The 26,929-nt window shown below is 36.3% G+C and overlaps 1 protein-coding gene across 7 annotated transcripts in view; it reads left to right on the forward strand.

Moving 5' to 3' along the window:
• Positions 1 to 26,929, forward strand: part of HYCC2 (hyccin PI4KA lipid kinase complex subunit 2) — a 68,949-nt gene that overhangs the window by 17,224 nt on the left and 24,796 nt on the right. For 4 of the 7 annotated variants that reach the window (XM_066233049.1, XM_066233046.1, XM_066233053.1 and 1 more), the window contains exons 4-8: positions 4,334 to 4,406; positions 5,261 to 5,362; positions 21,891 to 22,070; positions 25,395 to 25,475; positions 26,797 to 26,912. In XM_066233049.1, coding sequence (XP_066089146.1) covers positions 4,356 to 4,406; positions 5,261 to 5,362; positions 21,891 to 22,070; positions 25,395 to 25,475; positions 26,797 to 26,912 — 530 coding nt within the window. In that variant the 5' untranslated portion in view covers positions 4,334 to 4,355. Of the gene's footprint in view, positions 1 to 2,601; positions 2,801 to 4,333; positions 4,407 to 5,260; positions 5,363 to 5,960; positions 6,016 to 21,890; positions 22,071 to 25,394; positions 25,476 to 26,796; positions 26,913 to 26,929 lie in introns of all 7 variants that reach the window. The other 3 variants (XM_066233051.1, XM_066233047.1, XM_066233052.1) reach the window with 3 other exon arrangements.

Genomic DNA, 26,929 nt, shown 5'->3' on the forward strand with positions numbered 1-26,929 from the left:
CCTCACCCCTCATCCATATGTCCCTATTACACCTACTTTGCTTCCCTCCCCCTAACTCTCTCCCCCCTTCCTTCTGGGATTTACTGTTCTGTTATCTGTATCTGTGTTATGTATATATAATTTCACTAATCCCTTCACCTTCTCTGATACCATCTCTTCTGACAGCTGTCCCTCTGCTCCCTGTGACCCTGCCTCTGCCTCTTTTCTATTCCTCAGTTCTCCCTGTTCATTAGGTTCCGTGTATAAATATTATACGATTTCCTCACTTTTTTAAAAAATTCATTTTAGAAAGGAGAGAGAGAGGGAGAGAGAGAGAGGAGAAAGACAGAGAGAGAAGGGGGGGGGAGCAGGAAGCATCAACTCCCATATGTGCCTTGACCAGGCAAACCCAGGGTTTCGAACCAGCGACCTCAGCATTTCCAGGTCAACGCTTTATCCACTGCGCCACCACAGGTCAGGCCCGATTTCGTCACTTTTAAGACAGCTTTTTTCACATTTTAACATTTTTGAAATCAGAATGTGTCTTGTCTGAATAAACTTTTTGGCAACCAGGCAAGTAAATCGTGAAATAGCAGTAGTTATCCCCTCTTTGTGTATTTATTTATTCAGTTATCATTTCAGTTGATATTAGTAGCATCTCATAGGGTTGAATTTTTAATTGAATTTGCATCCCTAATTGTTGCTTCGCATATTTAGACAACTGTTCAAACTGGAAGTTACAATGTGTGATGAGTTGATGCTTGTTATTTTTTATTGAGGTATAATTTGCATAGAATAAGATGCACAGTAATCATATTTAAATCATGCAATTTATTTTTATGCAAAGAAGTAGGTTTTAAAGCATGTCCATGCCTTTCTTCCCTCCAGTGTGCATCTCCTAGACTCTTAAGGGTCCCTATGAGACTTGTAACTAGGGGCAGCGGCAGCTTGTTGTGCCCTTGAACATGTTAAGTGCTTCCTTGTTTCACTGTGCCCAGCTTTGATAAACGTACTCTCAAAATAAAAAAATAACATTTTTAAAGAAGAATATTTAGTATCACTTAACTAATTGATATTTGAAAGGAAAAAAAGAGAGAATTCGGACAGTGACTTGAACAATTATTGTAATAAAGGTAGGAATCTGATAAAATTCCTCTTGAGGACATTATCATTTGTATGTGTAGAGGTGCTCTATTTTATGAAGTTATTTTTAAGAGTTTCATTTCTTCAGCAAGAATTTTTAACATGGAAGTCCATGCCTACAATAGCTTTACTAGATCTAGGAGCTCCCTAAAATTATTGCAAAGTTGTGTACATACCGGCATCATATTTATCTTTTTCTGAGTTAGTTTTGTTTGGATATCAAGGCTGGAGGTTCTTTCTGCTTTTGCCCCCATAAAGGTTAAGAACCATTGCTTTATATCTTGTATATCATGATATATATGTAGGGTTAGTTCATCAATTCTATTTATTTTCTTACAATTTATTATGGAACATTTCAAACCTGTGACAAAGTAGAGAGAGTAGTGTCAAGAAATTTTTATGTCAATATCTGATGACTCAATTTTAGTGGTTTTCAACTCATCATAATCAGTCATGTTTCATTGCACTGTCCTCCTTTGGCATTCTTCTCTGTCCCCTGCTTATTTTAAGGCAAATCCTAACCATCGTTTACTAGTGAATATATCAGTATGTGTCTATAAGACAGCAGTTCTCAACCTGTGGGTCGCGACACCGGCGACCCCTGTTTCGGTTGTTCGACCGCCGCCGGGGTCGCGACCTACAGGTTGAGAACCGCTGCTCTAAGAGGTGAACACTATTTTTTTTTTAGCAAGAGAGAGTGAGTGAGAGAGGGACAGACATACAGGAAGGGAGAGAGATGAGAAGCATCAGCTCATACTTGTGGCACCTTAGTTGTTCATTGATTGCTTTTTTCATATGTGTCTTGAACAGGGGGGCTCCAGCTGAGCCAGTGACTCCTTGCTCAAGCCAGCGACCTTGGGCTTCAAGCCAGTGACCTTTGGGCTCAAGTCGGCGACCATGGGGTCATGTCTAGGATTTCATTCTCAAGCTGGTGACCCTGTGCTCAAGCCAGATGAACCCACACTTAAACAGGAGGCCTTGGGTTTTGAACTGGTTCCTCAGCGTCCCAGGCTGATGCTTTATCCATTGTGCCACTGCCTGGTCAGGTGATAAGTACTATTTTTAAAAACTATGATATCATTATCAAATATAAACTATAAGCCCCTGGCCTGGTGGCTCAGTGGATAAAGCATCGTCCTGGCATGCCAGAGGTCACAGGTTTGACCTGCAGTCAGGTTATGTATGAGAAGCAATCAGTGAGTACACAACTAAATGGAACAACTAAGTGCAATAGCGAGTTTCCCCTCTCTCTCTTTTCCTCTCCCTCAAATTAATGGAAGAAATTAAAAATAACCTGTAATTCCTTACTTTAATATAAAAAATAACCAGTCACATTCAACTTCCTGCCCTTGTATCAAGCATGTTCTTTTTATTTGTTTAAATCAGAGTCTAAATAAAATACATACTTTGATTATTGATTTTCTTTTTACGTCTCTTTTAATCTGGAGGTTTTCCTACCATCTTTCTTTTCTGTTGCAGTTTATCGGTCTATCTTCAGAATGTTCGCTATTTGAGCCGACCTGTAGTGGCACAGTGGATGAAGCATTGACCTGGAACACGGAGGTCGCTGGTTCGAAACCCTGGGCTTGCCCTGTCAGGGCACATACAAGAAGCAACCATGATAATTTGATGCTTCCCACTTCTTCCTCCCTTTCTCTCTCAAATAAAAAATAAAAAGGTTTGTTACTTGAAAATGAGGGTCATGTCTTACTCCTTTTTGTACTCCTTGCTTACCTAGTACTTGATAGAATGCTTTTTATAGGGATATTTTTAAATCCTTTTGGAATTGAGGGAGGAAATTAGAAAATTAATTTTGTTAGATAGCAATTTAGTATGGAATTTGATACACTCTTAGGAAATGTTGTCTTTTAATAAAGGAAATTCCAGTGGCTTTACTCCTTCCCCAAGAAGTGCTATATTTCTTCTAGTGCTTACTTTTTGAGCCTCAAATTAAAAACTAAAACCTTTTATTAATTTTCTTACTTTAAAAATAGTACATGCTTTTAAAAAAAAATAATTTAAAGTTACATAATCAGCGTATCCTCAGTAATCCTTCTCTGGGGCCAACACTTAAAGTTTAATGTATAAATCAGTGGGCAAAAGTAGGTTTACAGTTGTTAGTATGCAAAATTTATTCTTGTATTATTTATTAATTATTGTCTTATTTGTCTTTTTCCATATGAACAACTGTAAACCTATTTTTATTATTCACCAATCCTATATATACTTCCAGGTTTTCTTTTATATTTTATATAGTTGTGTTTTTGGTTTTTTGTGCTTTTTAAAATTTTTTTGACAGAGACAGAGAGAGGGACACTTAGGGACAGACAGACAGGAAGGGAGAGAGATGAGAAGCATCAATTATTCGTTGGGGCATCTTAGTTGTTCGTTGATTGCTTGTTCATTGGTGGCTTTCTCATATGTGCCTTGATCAGGGGCTACAGCAGAGCAAGTTACCCTTTGCTCAAGTCAGTGACTTTGGGTTCAAGCCAGCAACCTTGGGCATCAAGCCAGTGACCTTTGGGCTCAAGCCAGTGACCATGGGGTCATGTCTGATCCCACACTCAAGCCGGCGACCTTGGGGTTTCAAACCTGGGTCCTCCACGTCCCAGTCCAACGCTCTATCCACTGCAGCACAGCCTGATCAGGCACATTTTATATAGTCTTTAAAGGAATTACATTTTTGTATAACTTGTATTTTTTACTTGGGCATTTTTCTGTTTTAGAAAACAGAAATTACCTTCTTCAAAGACTTTATTTTGTATAGTATATACACATTTATAATCAGTTTACTGACTTTATTACTCTTGATTCTAGCTTTTCTATATTTTTCATTTATAATCTGTTACATTGTTTGTTCTATGACATATAACTTATTCCTGTTGTATATTTGGTATAAACTCCAAGCACAGACTGCATTTGTCTTGAATAACGTTCAGTTTGATATCACTCACTAAACTTGTTTTTGTAATCTAGAAGTATAATTTTGGGGAAAATATAAAGGCATAAGGAAAATAGGTTTTAAATGTACCATTAAAAATAGAACTTCTTTCTTTAAAAAATGTAGTTTGAGTTTTCTTCTAAGAGTAAGCCTCCTTTGTAAAGTATATACTAGATGTGATTTTCCTTTAGTGAAAAGCACACATCATTTACCTTTGGTAGTTTCTTTAAAGAGTAATGCTGTCCTCATTTTGCTGCTTTTTTCTTACAGAGATAAGAGTAACAAGAAGAAGATGCTGGGATCTGAACGAGGTGTTGTAGAAGAATGGTTATCAGAATTCAAGGTAAATTAGATTAGGGATAAGATGTGTTATACAATTCTATATGTCAGTAATTCAAACAGTGAATGTGTTCTTTGGAGAAACTGAAATATTATGGTGTGAAGTGGAAATAGCAAAATATGAAATAACTTTTGATAACTAACTTTTTAAAAAAGCACTAATATGAAAAATGGCTAGAAGATAATATGTAAAATGAAAACAGTTTTTAGGATTGATGAGGAGATACAAATTTTAAAATATTTCAGTAAAAGAAGGGGAAACCTCAAATTGCTTTTTTATTTAAAATTTATTTATTTATTTATTTTAGTGAGGGAAGGGAGAAAAGAAGGAAGGGGAGAGAGAGACAGGAACATTTATCTGTTCTTGTATGTGCCTGACTGGAGATCTAACCGCAACCACTGCTCTTTGGGATGAGCTCAAACCAGCTGAGCTATCAGGCCAGAGCAACTTCCAAGTTTTAGTAAGGCATAGACATAGGATTTTTGCCTTATATTTTATTTCCTATAATTTAAAATCATTCATTGATTTGGTTAAAAACTATAATTTACGAGCACTATGGAAGAGTTTTATAGACATAAATGCAACAAATGAAATATATCCTACACTACTTTTTTAGACTAGATTAGTTTAAGATAACTCACTTTAGCAAATCTTGGTATAATATGTGATTTGTAATCATTTTTATGGTTGAGTAGTTAGAATAATATAACTTGTTTTATTAAAATTCATGTTATTTCTTGTTAATTATATTTTTCTTAGTTGACTGTATTAGAAATAGGAACTTCTTTAAAATAAAGTTTCTGGCTTCCCAAATATTAAATTTACAGTTTTTTTTTCTTTAATTTTTTTTTTTTTAGGCATTACCTGACACGCAGATAACCAATTATGCAGCAACTTTACACCGGAAAAAAACACTGGTACCAGCCCTCTATAAAGTTATTCAAGATTCAAATAATGAGGTAGGAGAGTTTATAAGAAAAATAATTTTAACATAGTAAAATGAAATATGTGTACTTAGACACATATATTTAAATTTTGAAATTTTCCCACTTTTTTTTTTTAATCCTTATTAAGGGCTGGAAAACTCTTTCTGCTGTTTTTCATTCTGATAGTTGCTTTGGCTTTCCACATGCCCTCTTCATATTTTTAAATGTTTTGATCAAATTTATTCCTCTGGAAGTAGTATGTTTTGATTCTTCATCTAAGTAACAGTCACCTCAATAGATTATTTATTTCATTTGTAACTTTCTGTGTTTCCTGTTCTTGAATGTTTCCTTTTCTGGAAGCCAAATTTTAACTATACACTGATTGAGATTTATTTATAAGTATGGTTTACAGTTATTTTATTGACAGTATTAGAATAAGAGTTTCCTATTCAGTTTTGTCATAAAAGGGGAAAAAATTCAACTATTGAATCTATTTGTTATGTAAAATACACACATTATCTTTTCATTAACACGATTAGTATGACATACAGTTTTATCAACACTGGATTCATATATGCTTTAAAATGAAAATGAAAGGAACACACAGGAAAGTAGCTTCTTATCTTCCCAGATACAGCCTCCATGGTGCCTCTGCTGTGTACTGGAGTGAGTTTGAAGAAGTTCAGGTAATCATCTCCTAACCAGCAGCTTAACTTAAAGTGCATCTTCATTTTTGTCCTATCACTAAAAGCTTGCTTATTGACTTCTTTTATTTCTATTTCCTAAACTTGGATTGGCTCTCAGACTTGCACCTATTTGTAGCAGCAATTGCAGGATTCATTTGCTTTTTTTTCTCTTGCTATGTATTTATGAATGTTTTATAACTTTAGGTGTGGTAATATGCATATCCTTGGTCAGCAGTTTTCAAAATTCTGTTTCAATAATAAGTGTGTATTCCCCACCCCTTGTTTTGCACTTTCTTAACATTTAAGCTTTGCTTATTAAAATTTGTTTTAGGCTTTCTCTTTAGATTGTAAGCTCTTTATGAGCAGTGGTCATATAGTCTATATTTGTTACTTCCTAGAATCTAGTATTTTATAATGTACATAATGAACACTTCATAAATATTGCTTAGAAAAATAGTGAAATACAAAATAAGATTTTAAAATGCTGCCATTTTCATTGGGACTCGATCAGATTCCTAAAAATTGGAAGCTATGACATTAAAAAGTTATTTACATTATTTTATTTTGTCATACTTCAGAATATTAAATGTTAGACCTTATCAATGCTAGAAATGAGAAAATTACAACTTGAGAGATTCAAGGTCAAGACCCAGCAGTTATTATAATCAACCAGTTGCCAGAGCAGGTCTGTCTCCTGTCAGGTCATAGGTTCTAACCTTGTGTTCATACTTCAGAACAACAAAATGTTAAGCTCTCTAGAATCTCAAAAACAATTCTGGGCTTTAATACTAAATTAGTCTTAATTTTGTCATATTCTAAAATATAATCAAATATATTATTTAGTTAATAGGAAATTATTTCAGAAAAATGTCACATGCCATATATGATATTATTTGAAATTTATGATACGCTTATAAACAATTTTACTTTAAAGACCATAAAAGTTCTTGGCCCTGACTGGTTGGCTCAGTGCTAGAGTATTGACCTGGCATTAATAAGTCCCGGATCAGATTTGATTCCCAGTCAGGGCACACAGGAGAAGCGACTATCTGCTTCTCCTGACCTCCCCACCCTCCTCTTCCTTTCTCTCTCTTTCTTTCTCTTCCCCTCCTGCAGCCATGGCTTAATTGATTTGAGCATGTTGGTCTCGGGTGCTGAGGATGGCTCCATTGAGACTCTTCCTTAGGCACTAAAAATAGCTCCATTGTGAGTGGCCCCAGATGGGCAGAGCATCCGCCCCAGACAGGAGTTGCCAGGTGAATCCTGGTCGGGGTGCATGCATGAATCTTTCTTTGTATCTCCCTTACTTTCACTTAAAAAACAAACAGCTTTTTCAGTGACTGAGCCTAACAGGCAACCAGCAGATAGAGGCAGGTGGAGGCAGATCTTGGAGTGCCTTGGAACTTTTGCTGAATTGTTCCCATGCCCAGTTCTGGTAAAAGCCAGCTTTGGCATATAGCGTGGTCCCACCTGTGAGCCTTTTCCAAGAGACCAGGAACCAACACACCCACTGGCATTCTTCAGACTAACATTGGAGCAAGGTTCAAGAAACTGCACAAACAGCAAATCCAAAGGGAGATCTTGGCAGGCACCAAGACCTGCTGATTCAAATTCCACTTCATGTGGTCAGCATGTGCACATTGTAGTTGGGTTAGAGCCTCATAGCCAGCATGAGGATTGATCCCATGCTCTAATGAGCCAGAGGCAGTCAATTACAACAGAAGGGCCCACATAACCCATAGAAGAGACATTCCTGGAGCACCTAGCTTAGGTGATAAAGGAGACTATACCACTAGACCCCACAGGACACCTATTACATAAGGTCACTGCATGAAGACCGGTAGTCATACCAGATCTATCTAATACATAGAAACAAACATGAAGAGGTAGCCAAAATGTGGAGACAAAGAAACAGGCCCCAAATGAAAGAACAGGAGAAATCTTTAGAAAAAGAGCTAACTGAAATGGAAGCAGTTTATAAGATACCGAGTTCAAAGTAATGATTGTAAGAATGCTCAACAAGATGGAAAAGGACATAGAAACCATAAAAAAAGGTCCTGTCAGGAATGAAGAATACAATATCTTACATCAAGAATATACTGGAAGAAATAAATAGTAAGTTGGGTGAGGCAGAGGTTTGAATTAGTGATTTTGAAGACAAGGTAGAAAAAGATACCCAGTCAGAGCAGCAAAAAGAAAAAAGAATTTTAAAAAATAAGGACAGTTTAAGGAACCTTTGGGATGACATGAAACATAACAACATCCACATCATAGGGATACCAGAAGGAGAAGAGAGAGAAAAAGGGATCATGAACCTTTATAAAAGAAAATAATGATAAAAAATTTTCCTAACCTGGTGAAGGACAAAGACACACAACTCCAGGAAGCACAGAGTCCCACACAAGATGGACCCAAAGAGGCCTACACAATGATATATGATAATTAAAATGGCAAAGGTTAAAGACAAAGAGAGAATCTTAAAAGCAACAAGAGAAAGACAGTTATCTACATGGGAACTCCTGTGAAACTATTAGCCAATTTCTCAACAGAAACACTTCAAGACAAAAGGGATTGACATTTAATATTCAAGGTGATGAAAAGCAAGGACCTCCAACCAATACTACTTTACCTGGCAAGGCTATCATTTAAAAAAATAATAATAAAAATAAAGTTTAAAGAGAAGTAAAGGGCTTCTCAGACAAGTAAAAGCTAAAGGAGTTGTTACCACCAAACCAGTATTACAAGAAATGTTAAAGGTCCTGCTTTAAGAAGAGGCGGAAAAGAAGGAAGGAGAAGACAGAGGAAGAAGAAGAACATAGTTAAAAGAATAAAATGGAAGTAAATACATACCTATCAATAATCACATTAAATGTAAATGGCTTAAATGCATCAAGGAAAAGACAGGGTAGTAGAATGGATAAGAAAACAAGACATATATATATATATATATATATATACACATACATACATATATATATATATGCTGTCTACAAGAGACCCAACTCAGAACAAAAGATACACACAGACAAATTAAAAAGATGGAAAAAATTTGTTTCATGCAAATGGAAATAAAAAAAATATTGTGGTGGCAGTACTTATATCTGATAAATAGACTTTTAAATAAATAAAAGCTATAGTAAGAGACAAAGAAGGACACTACATAATGGTAAAGGGAGAAGTCCAACAGAGGCTAGAACCTTTGTAAATATTTTGACACACAACATAGGAACACCTAAATATGTAAAGGAAATCTTGATGGACATAAAGGGAGAGTTTGACACTATTACAGTCATAGTAGAGGGTTTTTAACATTTCTTTGACATCAATGGATAGATCTTCCAGACAGAAAATCAACAAGGAAGTGTGGCCTTAAGTGATACACTAGATCAGATGAATTTAAGTGATCTAGTGTGAAATTCAAAGCATTTCACCCCAAAGCAGCAGAATGAACATTCTTTTCAAGTGTCCAAGAAAAATTTTCCAGAACTGACCACATCTTAGGATACAAAACAAGTCTCAATAAATTTAAGGAGACTGAAATCATATCAAACATCTTCTCTAACCATAATGGTATGAAACTAGAAATTAATCACAAGAAAAAAACTGAAAACACACAAAGACATGGAAGCTAAATGACATGTTATTAAACAATTAGTGGTTTAGCAATGAAAACAAGGAAGAAATCAAACTATACTTTGAAACAAAGGGAAATGAGAACACAACAACCCAAAATTTATGGTATACAGTCAAAGCAGTCATAAGAGGGAAATTCATAGCATTACAGGCCTACCTCAAGAAATAAGAAATATCTCAAATGAACAATCTTAACTTGACACATAGAAGGATTTGAAAAAGAACAAAAAAGCCCAGAGTGAGTAGTGGAAAGGAAATAATACATAGATTGGAGCAAAAATAAATGAAATAGAGTCTTTAAAAATACAAAATGAAACTGAGAGCTGGTTCTTTGGCAAGATAAACAAGACTGACAAACCTTTAATCAGTCGCTTCAAGAAAAAGAGAGAGGACCCAAAATAAATAAAATGAAAGGCGAGAAATAACAAATGACACCAAAGAAATACAAAGGTTGTAAGAAAATATTACGAACAACTATATGCCAACAATTGGACAATCTGGAGGAAATGTGTAAGTTTCTAGAAACAGTACCAAAACTGAATCATAAAGAATCAGAGACTCTGAATTGACAGATTACAACTAGTGAAAGCAGTAATTAAAAAAACACAAACTCCCAACAAACAAAAGTCCTGGACTGGAGGACTTCAAAGGTGAATTTTACCAAATATTCAAAGAAGAAACACCTATCCTTGTCAAACTATTCCAAAAAATTCAAGCAGACGGAAGATTTCCAAGCTCATTTTATGAGGCTAGCATTAGCTCAATTCCAAAACCAAATAAAGACACTACGAAGAAAGAATATTATAGGCCAATATTCTTGATGACTTAGATGCTACAGTCCTCAACAAAATATTAACTGGATACAGCAATGCATTTATTTCTAGAATGCAAGATTGGTACAATATCTGCAAGTCAGTAAATGTGATATACCACATAAACAAAATGAAGAGTAAATACCACATGATCATATCAAGATGTAGAAAGCATTTGATAAAATCCAGCACCATTTATGATAAAAAAAACTCTAGGGCAAAGTGGGAATAGAGAGAACATAGCACTATGTAATGAAGGCCATATATGACAAACCCACAACAACATCATACTCAAAGGGCAAAAACTACAAGTGTTTCCCTTAAGATTGGGAACAGGTCAGGGATATCCACTTTCACCACTCTTAGCATAATACTGGAAGTCCTAGGCACAGCAATCAGACAAGAAGAAATAAAAGACATCCAAGATGGAAAAGAAGTAAACTGTCATTATTTGCAGTTGACATGAGACTGTGTTAGAGAACTCTAAAGATTCCACCCAGAACTACTAGAACTGATAAATGAATTCAGTAAAGTAGTAGGATACAAAATAAACATTTTAAAAAGTGGTTGCATTTTTATACACCAATAATGAACTATCAGAAAGGAAAGCTAAGAAAACAATCCTTTTCACAACTGTTTATACCTAGGAATAAATGTAACCAAGGATATAAATGACCTGTACTTGGGAAAGATACTGAAGAAAAAACCTTGTTTTACAAACAAGTGAAAGCATATACCATGTTCATGGATAGGAAGAATTAACATCATTAAGTTGTCCATACTACCCAAAGCAATCTATAGTTTCAGCGCAATTTCTACTAAGGTACCATTGGTCTATTTCACAGAATGATAACAAATATTCCAAAAATTTATATGGACCACAAACAAGCCAAATAGCAACTGCAACTCTGAGAAAAAAAACAAAATGCCGCAATTACACTACATGATATCAAACTATACTACAGGGGATAGTAATCAAAACAGCATGGGCCTGAACAGTGGTGGCAGTGTTGCCCTGGGACACTGACCACCCAGGTTCGAAACCTCGAGGTCACCAGCTTGAGTGTGGGCTCCTCTGGCTTGAGTGCAGGCTCACCAGCTTGAGCGCCGGATCACTGGCTTGAGTGTGGTATCATCAACATGATCCCATGGTTGCTGATTTGAGCCCAGAGGTTGCTGGCTCTCAGCAAGGAGTTACTGGCTTGACTGGAGCTCCCTGAGCAAAGCACGTACGAGAAGCAATCTATGAACAGCTAAAGTACTGCAACTACAAGTTGATGCTTCTCATCTCTTTCCTTTTCTCTCCTTCTCTCTCTCTCTCTCTCTCTCTCAAAAATAGTTCTAACATAAAAACAGACATATCAATCAATGGAACAGAATAAAGAGCCTGAAATAAACCCAGGCCTTTATAATCAGTTAATATTTGACAAAGGAGGTAAAAAACATATAGTGGGGTGATAGTCTATTCAATAAATAGTGTTGGGAAAATTGGACAGATATGTGCATTAAAATAAAACTAGACCACCTTCTTACACCATGCATAAGAATAAACTCAAAATGAATCAAGACTTAAATGTTAGATTCCAAACCATAAAAATCCTAGAAGAAAACATAGGTAGTAAAATCTCTGACATTTCTCATAGCAATATTTTTTCTGATATATTTCCTTGGGTAAGGGAAACAATAGAAAAAATAATACTACACCAAACTGAAAAGCTATTGCACAGCAAAGAAAACTCATCAACAAAATGAAAAGACAGTTCACTGAATGGGAGAACATATTATATTGCCAATGACACATCTGATAAGGGATTAGTATCCATATTTATAAAGAACTTATAAAACTCAACATCAGAAAAACAATCTAATTAAGAAATGGGCAAAGTACCTGAATAGATTCTTCTCCAAAAAGGACATACAGATGGCCAATAGACATATGAAAAGATGCTCAACATCACTAGTCAGAGAAATGGAAATTCAATGAGATATCACTTCACACCTGTCAGAATGGTTATCAGTAAATCCACAGACAAGTGTTGGCAAGGATGTGGAGAAAGGGAATCCCTGTGCACTGTTAGTGGAAATGCAGACTGGTGCAGCCACTGGAAAGCAGTGTGGAGTTTCCTCAAAAAAGTAAAAATGGGGCCCTGGCCGGTTGGCTCAGCGGTAGAGCGTTGGCCTGGTGTGCGGGGGACCCGGGTTTGATTCCCGGCCAGGGCACATAGGAGAAGCGCCCATTTGCTTCTCCACCCCCACCCCTCCTTCCTCTCTGTCTCTCTCTTCCCCTTCCGCAGCCAAGGCTCCATTGGAGCAAAAGATGGCCCGGGCGCTGGGGATGGCTCCTTGGCCTTTGCCCCAGGCACTAGAGTGGCTCTGGTCGCCGCAGAGCGACGCCCCGGAGGGGCAGAGCATCACCCCCTGGTGGGCAGAGCATCGCCCCTGGTGGGCGTACCAGGTGGATACCGGTCAGGCGCATGCGGGAGTCTGTCTGACTGTATCTCCCCGTTTCCAGCTTCAGAAAAATACAAAAAAAAAAAAAAAGTAAAAATGGAACTGCTTTATGACCCAGCAATTACACTTCTGTGAATTTAGCTGAACAAACCCAAAATACTAATTCAAAAGAATATATGCATCCTATTTTTATTACACTGTTATTTATAATAGATAAGATTTGGAAACAGCCCAAGTGTCCATCGGTAGATGAGTGGATACAAAAGCTGTGGTATGCTATGGATTGCTATTCAGCCATAAAAAAAGAAACCTTACCCTTTGTGACAGCATGGAGGGACCTAGAGAGCATGATGCTAACTAAGTGAAACAAGCTAGTCAGAGACAGGCAAATAGTATATGATTTCATGCAGAATGAACTAACAAGCAAAATAGAGACAGACTCATAGAGAACTGGTTGACAACTTTCGAGGGTACAGCTGTGGAGGAATTGAGCAAAAAAGAAAAGAAAAAAACTCATGGGCACAGACATTAGTATGGTGATTGTGATGAAGGGGATTGGAAGAAGGTACTGGGGCAGTGGTAGTCAACCTTTTTATACCTACCGCCCACTTTTGTATCTTTGTTAGTAGTAAAATTTTTTAACCGCCCACCGGTTCCACAGTAATGGTGATTTATAAAGTAGGGAAGTAACTTTACTTTATAAAATTTATAAAGCAGAGTTACAGCAAATTAAAGCATATAATAAGAAATACTTACCAAATACTTTATGTCAGATTTTCGCTGTTTGGCAGAATAAATCTTTATAAAACAACTTACTATAGTTAAATCTATCTTTTTATTTATAGTTTAGTTGCTCCGCCACCATCCACCATGAAAGCTGGAATGCCCACTAGTGGGCGGTAGGGACCAGGTTCACTACCACTGTACTGGGGGATAAATGGTGATAGACGGATACCTGACTTGTAGTGTGAACACACACTATAGTTGGATGATGTATTGTAGAATTAATTGTGCACCTGAAACGTGTTAACCAGTGTCACCTCAGTAAATTCAATAAAAAAGTTTCATGATATTAAAAAATAGAAGTTTAGTATTACATATCTTGACCAACCTGTACTACAGCTGAAGTTTTAACCTCGACACCAACATATTGCTCTACTTTTCTCTTTTCCCTCCTTCCAGATACCATAGTTAATCTAGCAGTTCCTCCACATCAAGGATGCCTCCATCTTTCTCCCCCTTAAGTGCAAGACTAAAAATCTCTGCTTTCTTGCTTCTTTAGTACAGTATCCCACTGTTCTTTTACAACTCTTTTATCCTACTCTTACCCTCATTACTCATCATTTTCAGCTTGCTTTTTGTGTCATTTAAAAATAAGGAGAAAGTAGTTGGGAGCTCTCTTATTTCCCATTCAAATATACCACTCTACCATCCTCTCTAACCATCCTCTCCTGACTTTTCTGCTATTCAGTGGATGAAGTATCCCAGGTTGTATCAGAGGCCATCTCTTTCACTTAGGCCTGGAGCTCATCTTCTCTAGCCTCCTCAGATATTGCTCCTGTGATTATCTCTCCTCTTTTCTCCATGATTACTTTCCTTTCCTAATGAATAAAATTGGTAAGCAACCATATTCTATTTTTTAAAAAAACCTTCTGTGACTTACCTTTTCATTTTCTACCCCATTTCTCTGTCCCTCTTTACAGATGAACCTTATAAAATATTGCTTAATTATAACCTCCTTCTACTTGACTCCTTTTCTTCACCTTACATTCTCTCTTTAATCCAAATTAGTCTTTAGTCTCCATTATTCCACCCAAACTATCTCAGTGTGTTCATCAGGTAGTATGTGTCTTAGTAATTATCATACCAAACTATTTGCTAAATTTGTGGAAGGTGTCAGTTATTCTTAAGCTTTTTTTAAAAACCAGAAGTGAATGACTTATAACACCTTTTGATATGGGTGATAGATAGTGCCATTTAGGGGAGGTCAGAATCATTTATGAGCCTGACCAGGCGGTGGCGCAATGGATAGAGCATCGGACTGGGATGTCGAAAGCCCAGGTTCAAGACCCCGAGGTCGCCAGCTTGAGTGTGGGCTCATCTGGTTTGAGCAAAGCTTACCAGCTTGGACCCAAGGTCGCTGGCTCGAGCAAGGGGTCACTTGGTCTGCTGAAGGCCCACGGTCAAGGCACATATGAGAAAGCAATTAATGAACTAAGGTGTCGCAATGAAAAACTGATGATTGGTGCTTCTCATCTCTCTCCATTCCTGTCTGTCTCTCTCTGTAAAAAAAAAAAAAAAAAATCATTTATGATAAGAGAAATTGAGAACACGATGGCCTGATACATATGTTTAGAATGAAAGATTTTAACAGCATTAGCAAGTTCTTAACAGTTTTATTTTGCATTCATATCTGATAAAAATTAATGAGTTGGTCCTGGCCGGTAGTAGCTCAGTAGTAGAGTGTCAGCCTGGCATGCAGGAGTCCCAGGTTTGATTCCCGGCCAGGGCATACAGGAGAAGCGCCCATCTGCTTCTCTACCCCTCCCCCTCTCCTTCCTCTCTGTCTCTCTCTTCCCCTCCCGCAGCCAAGGCTCCATTGGAGCAAAGTTGGCCCGGGCGCTGAGGATAACTCCATGGCCTCTGCCTCAGGTGCTAGATTGGCTCTGGTTGCAACAGAGCGACGCCCCAGATGGGCAGAGCATCGCCCCCTGGTGGGCATGCTGGGTGGATCCTGGTTGGGCGCATGCGGGAGTCTGTCTGACTGCCTCCCCATTTCCAACTTCAGAAAAATACACACACCAAAAAAAAAAAAAAATTAATGAGTTGACAGCCACTCCTCTTCCCAGTTTTTTTTTAAGAAAGCAGAGTAAGAATTTTTCTTACTCTGTATTTTTTTTGTTATGCTTAATTAAAATATAGTTTCCTACATGCCACTATACTTCTTGCTACTGAGGAAGGGAAATTAAGGTCTTTATGATATATATCATTGTTCCATGGCCAATACAGTTTAGAGAAGGCGATTTTAGAGTCTTTCACTAAAGAGAAAAGTTGATTTGAAACTTGTATATATTTTTTAATAAATAAATTTATGAGAGTAACTGTCTTTAATTTTCTAAAGACCTGAATATTATTTTCAGTACTTTAAAAAGATGCCAGCAACCCTGACTAGGTAGCTCAGTTGGTTAGAATGTCGTCCTGATATGCCAAGGTTGTGGGTTCAATCCCCAGTCAGGGCACATACAAGAATCAACAAATGAATGCATTAATAAGTGGGACAGCAAATCGATGTTTCTCTCTCTTGTTGTCTCTCTTTCTCTCAGATCAATCAATATATATTTTTTTAAAAAGATGCCAGCAAGAAGAAGAAAAAGATGCCAGCAAGTGACTTTTCACTTCATTATTGGCACTATATGGAATATATTATACTGCTCACAAGAATTAGGGGATATTTGCCTGACCTGTGGTGGCGCAGTGGATAAAGCGTCGACCTGGAAATGCTGAGGTCACCGGTTCGAAACCCTGGGCTTGCCTAGTCAAGGCACATATGGGAGTTGATGCTTCCAGCTCCTTCTTTCTGTCTCTCCTCTCTCTCCCTCTCTCTCTCTCTCTCTCTCCCTTTCTCCTCTCTAAAAATGAATAAATAAAATAAAAAAAAAGATTAAAAAAATGTTTAAAAAAAAAGAATTAGGGGATATTTTATCACTTCATATTTATTTTTGAAATATATCCTAATTTTTGTAAGTATATTTGTAATTAACTCTCACCTCCTATTCTAGGTTTGTTCTACTATAAGAAATGGGGTATAATGTAAGGTGACCAACTTTTTACACTGAAAAAGAGGACAAAAATAAATTGAAGAAAACAATATCATAAATAAACATTTTATTCATTGCAACAATAATACACTATAATATGATAAATGCATAGTAAAAAGATTTGTAATATTTTATATTGTAATTATGCTTACATGCCTATTAATTTTTTAACAATGTAAGAAAAAATTAGATAATATCTAAATGAGTACTTTTCCATTGAATGAATATTTTTTGTCAATGTATCATCTTGTAACAATATATTGGAAATATCTGAACGAGAAATATCCTCTATATTGAATTTTACAGCAAGTGCTGCAGTTGGAGTATTAACATTCAATCTCAATTTCTCACTTGTCCAAAAATCATTAGCAATTGAAAAAACTCTTTCAACTGCTGCATTAGTTCCAGGGCAGCACAATGTACATTGAATAAGAATAAATAAATTTTCTCATGGAATATGTTCTTTTTTTTTTTTTTTTTTTTTTTACACAGACAGAGAGAGACAGTCAGAGAGAGGGATAGATCTGGACAGACAGGAACGGAGAGAGATGAGAAGCATCAATCATCAGTTTTTTGTTGTGACATCTTAGTTGTTCATTGATTGCTTTCTCATATGTGCCTTGACCGTGGGCCTTCAGCAGACCGAGTAACCCCTTGCTCAAGACAGCGACCTTGGGTCCAAGTTGGTGAGCTTTGCTCAAACCAGATGAGCCCGCGCTCAAGCTGGCGACCTCAAGGTCTCGAACCTGGGTCCTCTGCATCCCAGTTCGACACTCTATCCACTGCGCCACCACCTGATCAGGCTGGAATATGTTCATTTTTGAAATGGCTGAATATTTCCACCCATCTTTTATCAATTTTGACATGTTTATTTTCCCATTGTATTAATTTTTCAGAATTTAAATATACATTCAGTCTTCTAACTTCTTCAAATAGACAATTGTTGTCTATTTTGATGTCTGGCATTTCTTTAGAGAAAAACTCAAGACAAAATTCAGTATCTGTTCAATATACTTGTGTTGAAGTCAGAAAACACCATTGAAAACTGTTATTTCCCATGATGTTTGTTTCAGACCATTCTTCGATATATTGAAAACATGTCTGGTAAAAATTCTGCACTTCTTTGATAAACTTTTATGCTATCCCAGATTTGATTCCTCTAAGTCTGACAATTTTCTTTTTATAATTAAAGGAAGAAATTTTTCTTCAAAATGAGATTTATATTGAAGGATAAAGTCATTCAAAAGAAGACTAACTCGTATCAGAAATGTGTTCACCTTCGATCTTTTGAATCGTTTTGTGAAAAATAGATGCTTGATTATGTACAAAATACAGTAATATCTCAAATATTTTATTATTATTATTATTTTTACAGGGACAGAGAGAGAGAGAGAGAGTCAGAGAGAGGGATAGATAGGGACAGACTGGAATGGAGAGAGATGAGAAGCATCAATCATCAGTTTCTCTTTGCGACACCTTAGTTGTTCATTGATTGCTTTCTCATATGTGCCTTGACTGCGGGCCTTCAGCAGACCAAGTGACCCCTTGCTCGAGCCAGCGCCCTTGGGTCCAAGCTGGTGAGCTTTTTACTCAAGCCAGGTGAGCCCACACTCAAGCTGGTGACCTTGGGGTCTTGAATCTGGGTCTTCCGCATCCCAGTCCGATGCTCTATCCCAGGGGTCCCCAAACTACGGCCCGCGGGCCACATGCGGCCCCCTGAGGCCATTTATCTGGCCCCCGCCGCACTTCCGAAAGGGCACCTCTTTCATTAGTGGTCAGTGAGAGGAGCATAGTTCCCATTGAAATACTGGTCAGTTTGTTGATTTAAATTTACTTGTTCTTTATTTTAAATATTATATTCTCATTTTGTTTTTTTATTTTAAAATAAGATATGTGCAGTGTGCATAGGGATTTGTTCATAAGTTGTTTTTTTATAGTCCGGCCCTCCAATGGTCTGAGGGACAGTGAACTGGCCCCCTGTGTAAAAGGTTTGGGGACCCCTGCTATCCACTGTGCCACCTCCTGGTCAGGCGATATTTTATTATTGAAAAACAATTCCAGGATTTTAGGACATTAGTCTAAACTTTAAAAATATGACCAGAGAGGCTCCAATAATTGTAGAACATGCTCTATAGCTGATGTTAGAGCAAGCCATCTAACTTTTGAATGTCCTAAAAGTTTTTGTATTCAACATTTACTTCTTCACAAAATTGTTTTAAAGTGGCAACATGAATGGTAAAATGACTAACATGCAAATAAATTGTAGTTTTTATTACTTCTACATCAATTGGCATGGCACATGAAGCTGTGTTGATTGCATTTGACAAAATATGTGCATTACAACCTATTCCTAGTATTTTCTTTTGGAGTAACTTGTAATTTTACATACACATTATTCACCCCTTTGTGTCTTCGCCCACCTAAATTTGTATTTGTATTATCAGCCATTATTGCAAAAACTTTGGATTTCAAATTCTTTTCATTTATTATTCTGTATAGATGGTTTGACAAAATTTCTGAAGCTCCACCTTCACTGGATTCTCAATTTAAAATTTTTACTTGAATGCCTTTGGTAACATTAAAATATCTTGCTATTACTGGATACAATTTAATTTCATTATGATTTGATGCATCAGATAAAATTGTTACAAATGCTGCAGTTTCCAAATCCTCTGTTAGTATTTTGTCACAGTAATTTTCAAATACTGATTTCAAAACAGCCTCCATTTTGTCCTGGCACATAAAAATTTTGCATTGTGAAACTTTTTCAGTAATTTAGTTGTACAATCCATACTACGAAAACTTTGTGAATTATGGTATCAAATGCAAATGTTCCCCCCATTGCAGCCAACTGTTTTTCATCTTCAGAATAATTTGAAGTTTTAAAAACACCTGTTACTTTACAACTGGGAGCTGATGCATCTAATGATTGCTTATGTTTGTTGGTGGCCAAGTGTTTCGTTTCCGCTACTTAGCCCCCAACTGCAGTACAAAATTCTCCGCTGCAAATATTTCAGAATACAACGGTATCTTTCTTTGATATGAGGAATGGAAATTTCTTTTTCAATTTATCATTGAAATGGCATTTTCTTATTTTTGATTTTTCCATCCCTTAAATGAAATTTAAAATTAAAAATAAAATATAGAGCTACACAAACGATGCAAGCACATTAGGAACTGAAAATGTTACATCACGGTAGGCCAATTTTCCAGAAGCTAAATTAACAAAACTAAATATCAAACAAAACCACTAATTTAGAGTGATACTCGAATATATTTATCATTTTCTAATTAAAAAATATCTGTTTTATGTAGCTATTTAATCAAAATGCGTTATTAATCGATATGGTTTGAGGTTAGATTTCCACTTTAAAACTCGAATCTCAGGAAAATACTTGTAAATAAAATTATACATATTTGGAAATTATTAAATAGATAATGAATTAATAAAATGTGAATTGTGCTTACCCATGATTGAATATTCACTGAGAAAGAAATAATCATGAGTCTGCAATGTTGTATGTGCTGTGTCGAGTTTCAGTAAGAAGTACACAAAGCCATTTGCACGCTCGCTCGGTGTATCACGCGCTCTCTCAAGGTCTCCTGTGCGGAGTGCATGCATCTCATAATCGCATCTGGCCGCACTCTACTGATCCTTGAGGAATCGTCATGTCAAATACAAATGCATCACATCACATGCAATGGATCAACTCTGCATCGATCGAATACGGACATTTACAGATTAGTTTTCCAATATCAAAAAGGAGGACATGTAGGAGGACAATCTTCAAGGGAGGATGGAACTTATAAAAGAAGGACTGTCCTCCCTAAAGGAGGACGATTGGTCACCTTATTTAATGGGAACATCACCTTGATGTTGAAAGACCAGAATTCTAGCGTGTTCCTCTGCCACTGACTTGTGTGACTTTGGGCAAATTGTCTGATCTAGACTTCAGTGTAAGTGGAAGTTGGAATTTTTATAAGATTTAAAATACAATGGTAGTGACGTTACATAAAGGGCTTAGCAGTCAATAGACTAGGATGTGTGTGTGTAAATTTTAGCTGTAGAATAATTCCTTAACACCTTAGTTTAACTTGTCTAAATATATTAAGTGTACAATCAACATAGGATTTGTTGAGTTTTAATTTACAGTTATGAAAGTAGTGACTTTATTCTATAGTATTAGATTATTACAGACATATATAACTATATTTGAGCAGATTTCCAAATGTATGTGCATTACTTTAATCATTCAGAATAGAAATAGTCATATGAATTACTGAATAATTCATTTTTAAGCTAGTGTTAAATTTTAAACATTATTTTATACTTTTCTGTCAGTATTTTATCTGAATTTTAAAATCATAGTTTTGTTAGGCTTCAGTTATTCCAATAAAATCATTCTAAATTGGCAGTATGTGTTTAGGGAAAAGGGGAAGATTTATTTAAACTGCTCATTCTTTTTCAGTTTTAAAGGTCATGAAGTGCCTTGTAAGTTATATTGTGTGATATCGTATGAAGAATTATCCAATTAAACATTAAAAAACCTATTGCTGTATAATTTCCTTCTTTTCAAAATCTTTCAAATAAATAAGTAGAATTTGTCAGTTTCAAAACAAAAGTAATCTGTTTTGTTCTACTTATTAACATTAATTTCAAGTATTAGCTAGCATTTTGGATGTCCAAATATTATAATATTACAAAATTCCTTTCTCTGTTGAGCGGTATATAATTTGTTTAAATCATAGTCCTAAGTTGGTATTTAAAGTTTGTTTTGAACAGGATCATTTGAAATTATTTTCTTCCAATATGAACTTTTTTAAATGGAGGATAATAAGGGTTGGTAAGAACAGTAAAGGAAACTCCCTAAATATAAGTGTAGTATATTGATTAAAGAACTAATCTAATAAATTTAATATTGTGTATTAAAAGTTATGTTGATGTTATATGGGCTCAAAACACTTTTTATAGTTAGTATATTTGTCAGTTTAATATGTATTCTATGTACATGGAGATTAAGGTTTTGAATGCATCAATTCAAAATCTGCAAGAATTAATGTTGAAACTTTAATTTGAAAATATTATGGAGGTCTATGTGCCTTTTAAAATATAGTTAGAGCCAAAGAAATGGAAATAATTATGCACTTTAATTTCTTTTAGCTCCTGGAACCTGTTTGCCACCAGCTGTTTGAGCTCTATCGTAGCTCTGAAGTTCGACTGAAGAGGTTCACGCTGCAGTTCTTACCAGAATTGATGTGGGTTTATTTACGGCTTACGGTTAGCCGAGACAGACAGAGTAATGGTTGCATTGAAGCACTTCTGTTAGGAATTTATAATTTGGTAAGTTGAAAATGGTAGCTTGGGAAATATTAAGTATTTTTTTAAAGTTCTCTGAAACAATACTTAAGGAATATTTAGAGAAAAATATTGAAATGTTTACTGAATAATTTATTTGAGTTAATTAAATTGAGTACACAAGTGCTTTAAACGTTAATGCTAATGCATTTTATAAAGTAAGTGAAACTTACAATTGACAGCATTGTTAATATTTTCTGATTTACTTCTTCAAATTAATTTATTTGACCAACATTTTTAAGTGCTGTGCATTTAAAAATTTAAATTTATTTTCCATAATTATTTAATAATATATATCTGATATTATATTGTTTATGAAACTTTATTTCTGAGGAATATTTTTTTTTCTTTTTAGCAAGAGGGGTGGGATGTAGACAGACAGGAAGAGAGAGAGATGAGAAGCACCAGCTCATAGTTGTAGGCACCTTACGTGTTCATTGATTGCTTTCTTATATGTGCCTTGACGGGGCTAGGGAATAGGATCCAGCTGAGCCAGTGACCCCTTGATCAAGCCAGTGACCTTGGGCTCAAGCCAGTGACCACGGAGTCATGTCTGTGATCTCATGCTCAAGCCACCAACCCCGTGCTCATGCTTGCGACCTCAGGCTTTTTAACCTGGGTCCTCAGCATCCTAGACTGTCACTCTATCTAGTGCCCCACTGCCTGGTCAAGCTGTTTTTTCTTTTAAGGCAGGAAATTTGTTTCACATACCACTGTGTCTCCTCTTCTCCTCTAGTGCTTAGCACAGGTACTTAATAAACGTTTATTGATTTAATAATTGAACTTAGTGCTTTAGATTATGTTTAACACTATGCTATCATTTTTATTAATTTGATTAGTGTTAGAAAATTCAGTAGTGGGACTGAATTTTATTGAAGCAAAAATATTTTGTATAGCAGATTGCTTGACAAGTTCTTGACAGTACTGGTGCTGAGATTAAATTATGTTTTGACATCTCAAAAATAGTGTACTATAAAACATTACTCAATTACTTGTCAGAAACGTAACCTCAGGCTTCTGCCTTCTTTTAATCCCCTTGATATCTGTGTTCTCTTTTCTCGGAGGTTCTCAATTTTTCTTACCACACCGGTTTTCTTTTATGAATTCATTTTTCTTTTTTTTTTTCTTTCCTTCCCTAGCATTTCTTTCTTGTTTCAGATAGCCTCAAGGAGAGTTTTGTATTGCCCTCAGCTTAAACAAATTTCAGGGCACCCTTGTCCCCAAATACTCACAAAGTAGATCAAAAGTATTTGGCTTAATTTAGGAATAAAAATTAAAAGTTTACTGCATCACTTAAATAGGTCCATTCATCTTAGCTAGCACAGATTTCCTCTGAGGCACAATGGCCCAGATGTGTTAACTAGTTTGACTACAAAGTAGTTAAATAATCTCTCTAAGAAATTTTTTTTTAATTTATTCATTTTTAGAGAGGAGAAACAGAAAAAGTGAGGGGGAGAAGAGAGAGGAGAGAGAGAAAGAGAAGGGGGGAGGAGCTGGAAGCATTAACAGCCATATGTGCCTTGACCAGGCAAGCCCAGGGTTTCGAACCGGCGACCCCAGCATTTCCAGGTCGACGCTTTATCCACTGCGCCACCACAGGTCAGGCTCTCTAAGAAATTTTTAAACCCATTCTCCTGCTAAAAATAGAGGTAGGACCATTGTTGACATAATCGGTACTCTCCTATGACATATAAAACTCAGAAATGAGCACTGTAGGGATGTTCTTCTGGGTTTGTGTTTTGGTGATGATAATAGTTTTTATTGATGTTTCTTCCTTCTATTTTAACTACTTAAGTCTCTATCTGACCACCTTCCTGAAAGGTCTAGTAAGGGCAGTCTTCTATGAGTTTAATGCCTGTTATGTATACTAATATGAGTTGTAAAAGAAACGAAGACTACAATGAGGCAGTAGAGAAAGGGAGTGATGCAGGAGGATCGTTTCACTCCTCTAATTGCTGATGTCTATAGGCAGCTTTTTGTTGATGCTTATAGAAGATTGGAGGTGCTAGAGACTATAGAGATGAAGGACACCATTCATTGTCCTTTTCAATGAAAGATAAAGTGCTTTTAAAATTCACAAGAATTTGCCTGGCTTATGGTGGCACAATGGATAAAGCGTTGACCTGGAATGCTGAGGTCACCGTTTGAAACGCTGGGCTTGCCCAGTCAAGGCACATATGACAAGCAACCAATGAACAACTAAAGCGAAGCAATTATGACTTAATACTTCTCACTCCTCCATCCTCCTCTTTCAGTAAAATCAATAAATAAAAAATATTAAAAGAGGTGGCCTTGGCTGGTTGGCTCAATGGTAGAGCGTCAGCCTGGCATGCAGAAGTCCCAGGTTCGATTCCCGGCCAGGGCACACAGGAGAAGCGCCCATTTGCTTCTCCACCCCTCCCCCTCTCCTTCCTCTCTGTCTCTCTCTTCCCCTCCCGCAGCCGAGGCTCCATTGGAGCTAAGATGGCCCGGGCGCGGGGGATGGCTCCTTGGCCTCTGCCCCAGGCGCTAGAGTGGCTCTGGTTGCAACAGAGCAACGCCCCGGAGGGGCAGAGCGTTGCCCCCTGGTGGGCGTGCAGGGTGGATCCCGGTCAGGCGCATGCGGGAGTCTGTCTGACTGTCTCTCCCTGTTTCCAGCTTCAGGGGAAAAAAAAAAAAAATTAAAAGAAAAAATAGCCTGACCAGGCAGTGGCACAGTGGATAGAGTTTTGGACTGCTATTTGGAGGACCCAGGTTCAAAACTCCAAGGTTGCTGGCTTGAGCGCGGGCTCAAACCAGCAACCATGGGGTCATGTCTATGATCCCATGCTCATTGGGAGCCCACGCTCAAGCCTAATGAGGCCACACTCAAGCTGGCCACCTCAGGGTTTTGAACATGGGTCCTCTGCGTCCTAGTCTGACACTCGATCCACTGCGCCACTGCCTGGTCAGGCAGGCCAGGCTTTTAATTTTAATATGTTTAATACAGCCATGTTTCTACTTAAAAATCTAATCACTTGTAATCTCCCTGTCCTCTTTATAAATGTAATATGAAAATTTATTTGTGCGCCTGCTTCATGTCTTTGCTGTCATTATTGTATTTGATTTACTTTAGTATTGCACTCAAATCTCTCAAAGGACAATTCACTACCAAAGTGTACAAATTTGTTAATAGGTGAGCAAAGGTACTCTAGGGCAGTAATATTTTTTTATATATTACTATTTCTAAAAGTCTCTGTCAGTTACCAGTGATATTCTTGGTAACTTAAAGTAACTATTCTTATAGTCCTGTGGTTATTTCACTATCTCTGTATATTGCTTTTACTATAGGAAATTGCTGATAAAGATGGAAACAATAAAGTTCTATCGTTTACTATCCCTTCCTTATCTAAGCCTTCAATATACCATGAGGTAAGTAAGATGGGAAAGGTAGAATTACTTAAAATTATACTAAATAAACCTAAAAGTCATCTTATCAGATACAAATATTCCTAACACGTCTTTACTGATTTACTTCTTAAAAGTAGGTGTTTATTATTAGTGGTATAAAATTGAGCTATTGTCAAGAGACAGAAAGTAATTAATGGAAAATTTTCCTCTAGTTCTTGTTTATTTCTTTTGTATTCTTCACCAGTATCATTTTCAGTCTTTTTTAAAATTAGTCTTTTATGAATTTTCAAAAATATTTAATTTTTTAAAGTTTTTCCATATTAATTAGAAATTATCTATGTTAAATTGATTTTTTTAATTGGCTACTTTGAAGAATAATTCCACTGTAATTATTTTATCTCCACTTAAAGGAGTCTAACTGGTATGTTCCAGCTGTTCACTAATATTATACTTCTTATTTTTCCTTATATTTATGTGGTTGAACAGTGTGAGAACACTGATTATCATATAGGTAGATGACTCCTATTGAACTGACCTTCTGCCTCCTTAAGGATATATCTTATGAATCAAACTTCTGATCTCTAGTGGCTTTTAGTGCATAAAGTCGTGAAAAAAGCATTTAAAGAAACTTTACTAGTCTAAAAATTATATTCCATTTTCTTAACAGTATTCTGTTTTCTCATAGCTCTATGCAGCTCTTTTTTTGTCTTAATGAAGTCCTCAGGGATTTAGTTTTTTGTTGGAAATAGAATGTTTTCTATATAGCCAGGACTCATTTTTAGCATAGAACATTTTTAAGTAACTTAATTTTAATTAAGTTCTGTATATCATGTTGTGAAATAAAATGGAGGATAGTGAAATATTTCTGAATGGTTGGATGGTTCTTCTAATTGTAGAAACAAGAAATCCATTATGTCACCATTAAAGAAACATTTGATCATAGCCTTCAGTATTGTTTGTGTTTTATAGTTACAACTGTCTACACCTTTCTGTCTTGTTTGCAGAATGGGATTAATGAAAGTATTTGCCCGAAGTTAGATAAACTTCACAGTTAGAACGCACAGTCCCCAAGACTGCTCATGTTCTAGAGTACAAACAAATTAAAATTGATGTATTTGTAACCTTTAGTCTTTTCAGCAACTTTTCTTATCTGTGCCCTAAATATGATTCATTTTATAATCTTTCAAAAATTAACTCAATATATTTTTAGTTTTAAAAAAAGTTTTGAAAGAGAAGAAGTGGTCCAAAACTGTCTTTGTTGAAACCAAATTAAATAGTTATGTGATACATATTTTTACTTCATTTTAGAGACATACTCTCATACTTTATCTTATTTTTATAGCCCTCAACAATTGGATCCATGGCTTTGACAGAAGGGGCATTGTGTCAGCATGATCTCATCAGGGTTGTTTACAGTGATCTTCATCCTCAGAGGGAAACATTCACTGCACAAAACCGGTAATGGTCAAAACTTT

Source organism: Saccopteryx bilineata, chromosome 5 (assembly GCF_036850765.1).
Source record: "Saccopteryx bilineata isolate mSacBil1 chromosome 5, mSacBil1_pri_phased_curated, whole genome shotgun sequence".
In the NCBI taxonomy this organism is placed as follows: Eukaryota; Metazoa; Chordata; class Mammalia; order Chiroptera; family Emballonuridae; genus Saccopteryx; species Saccopteryx bilineata.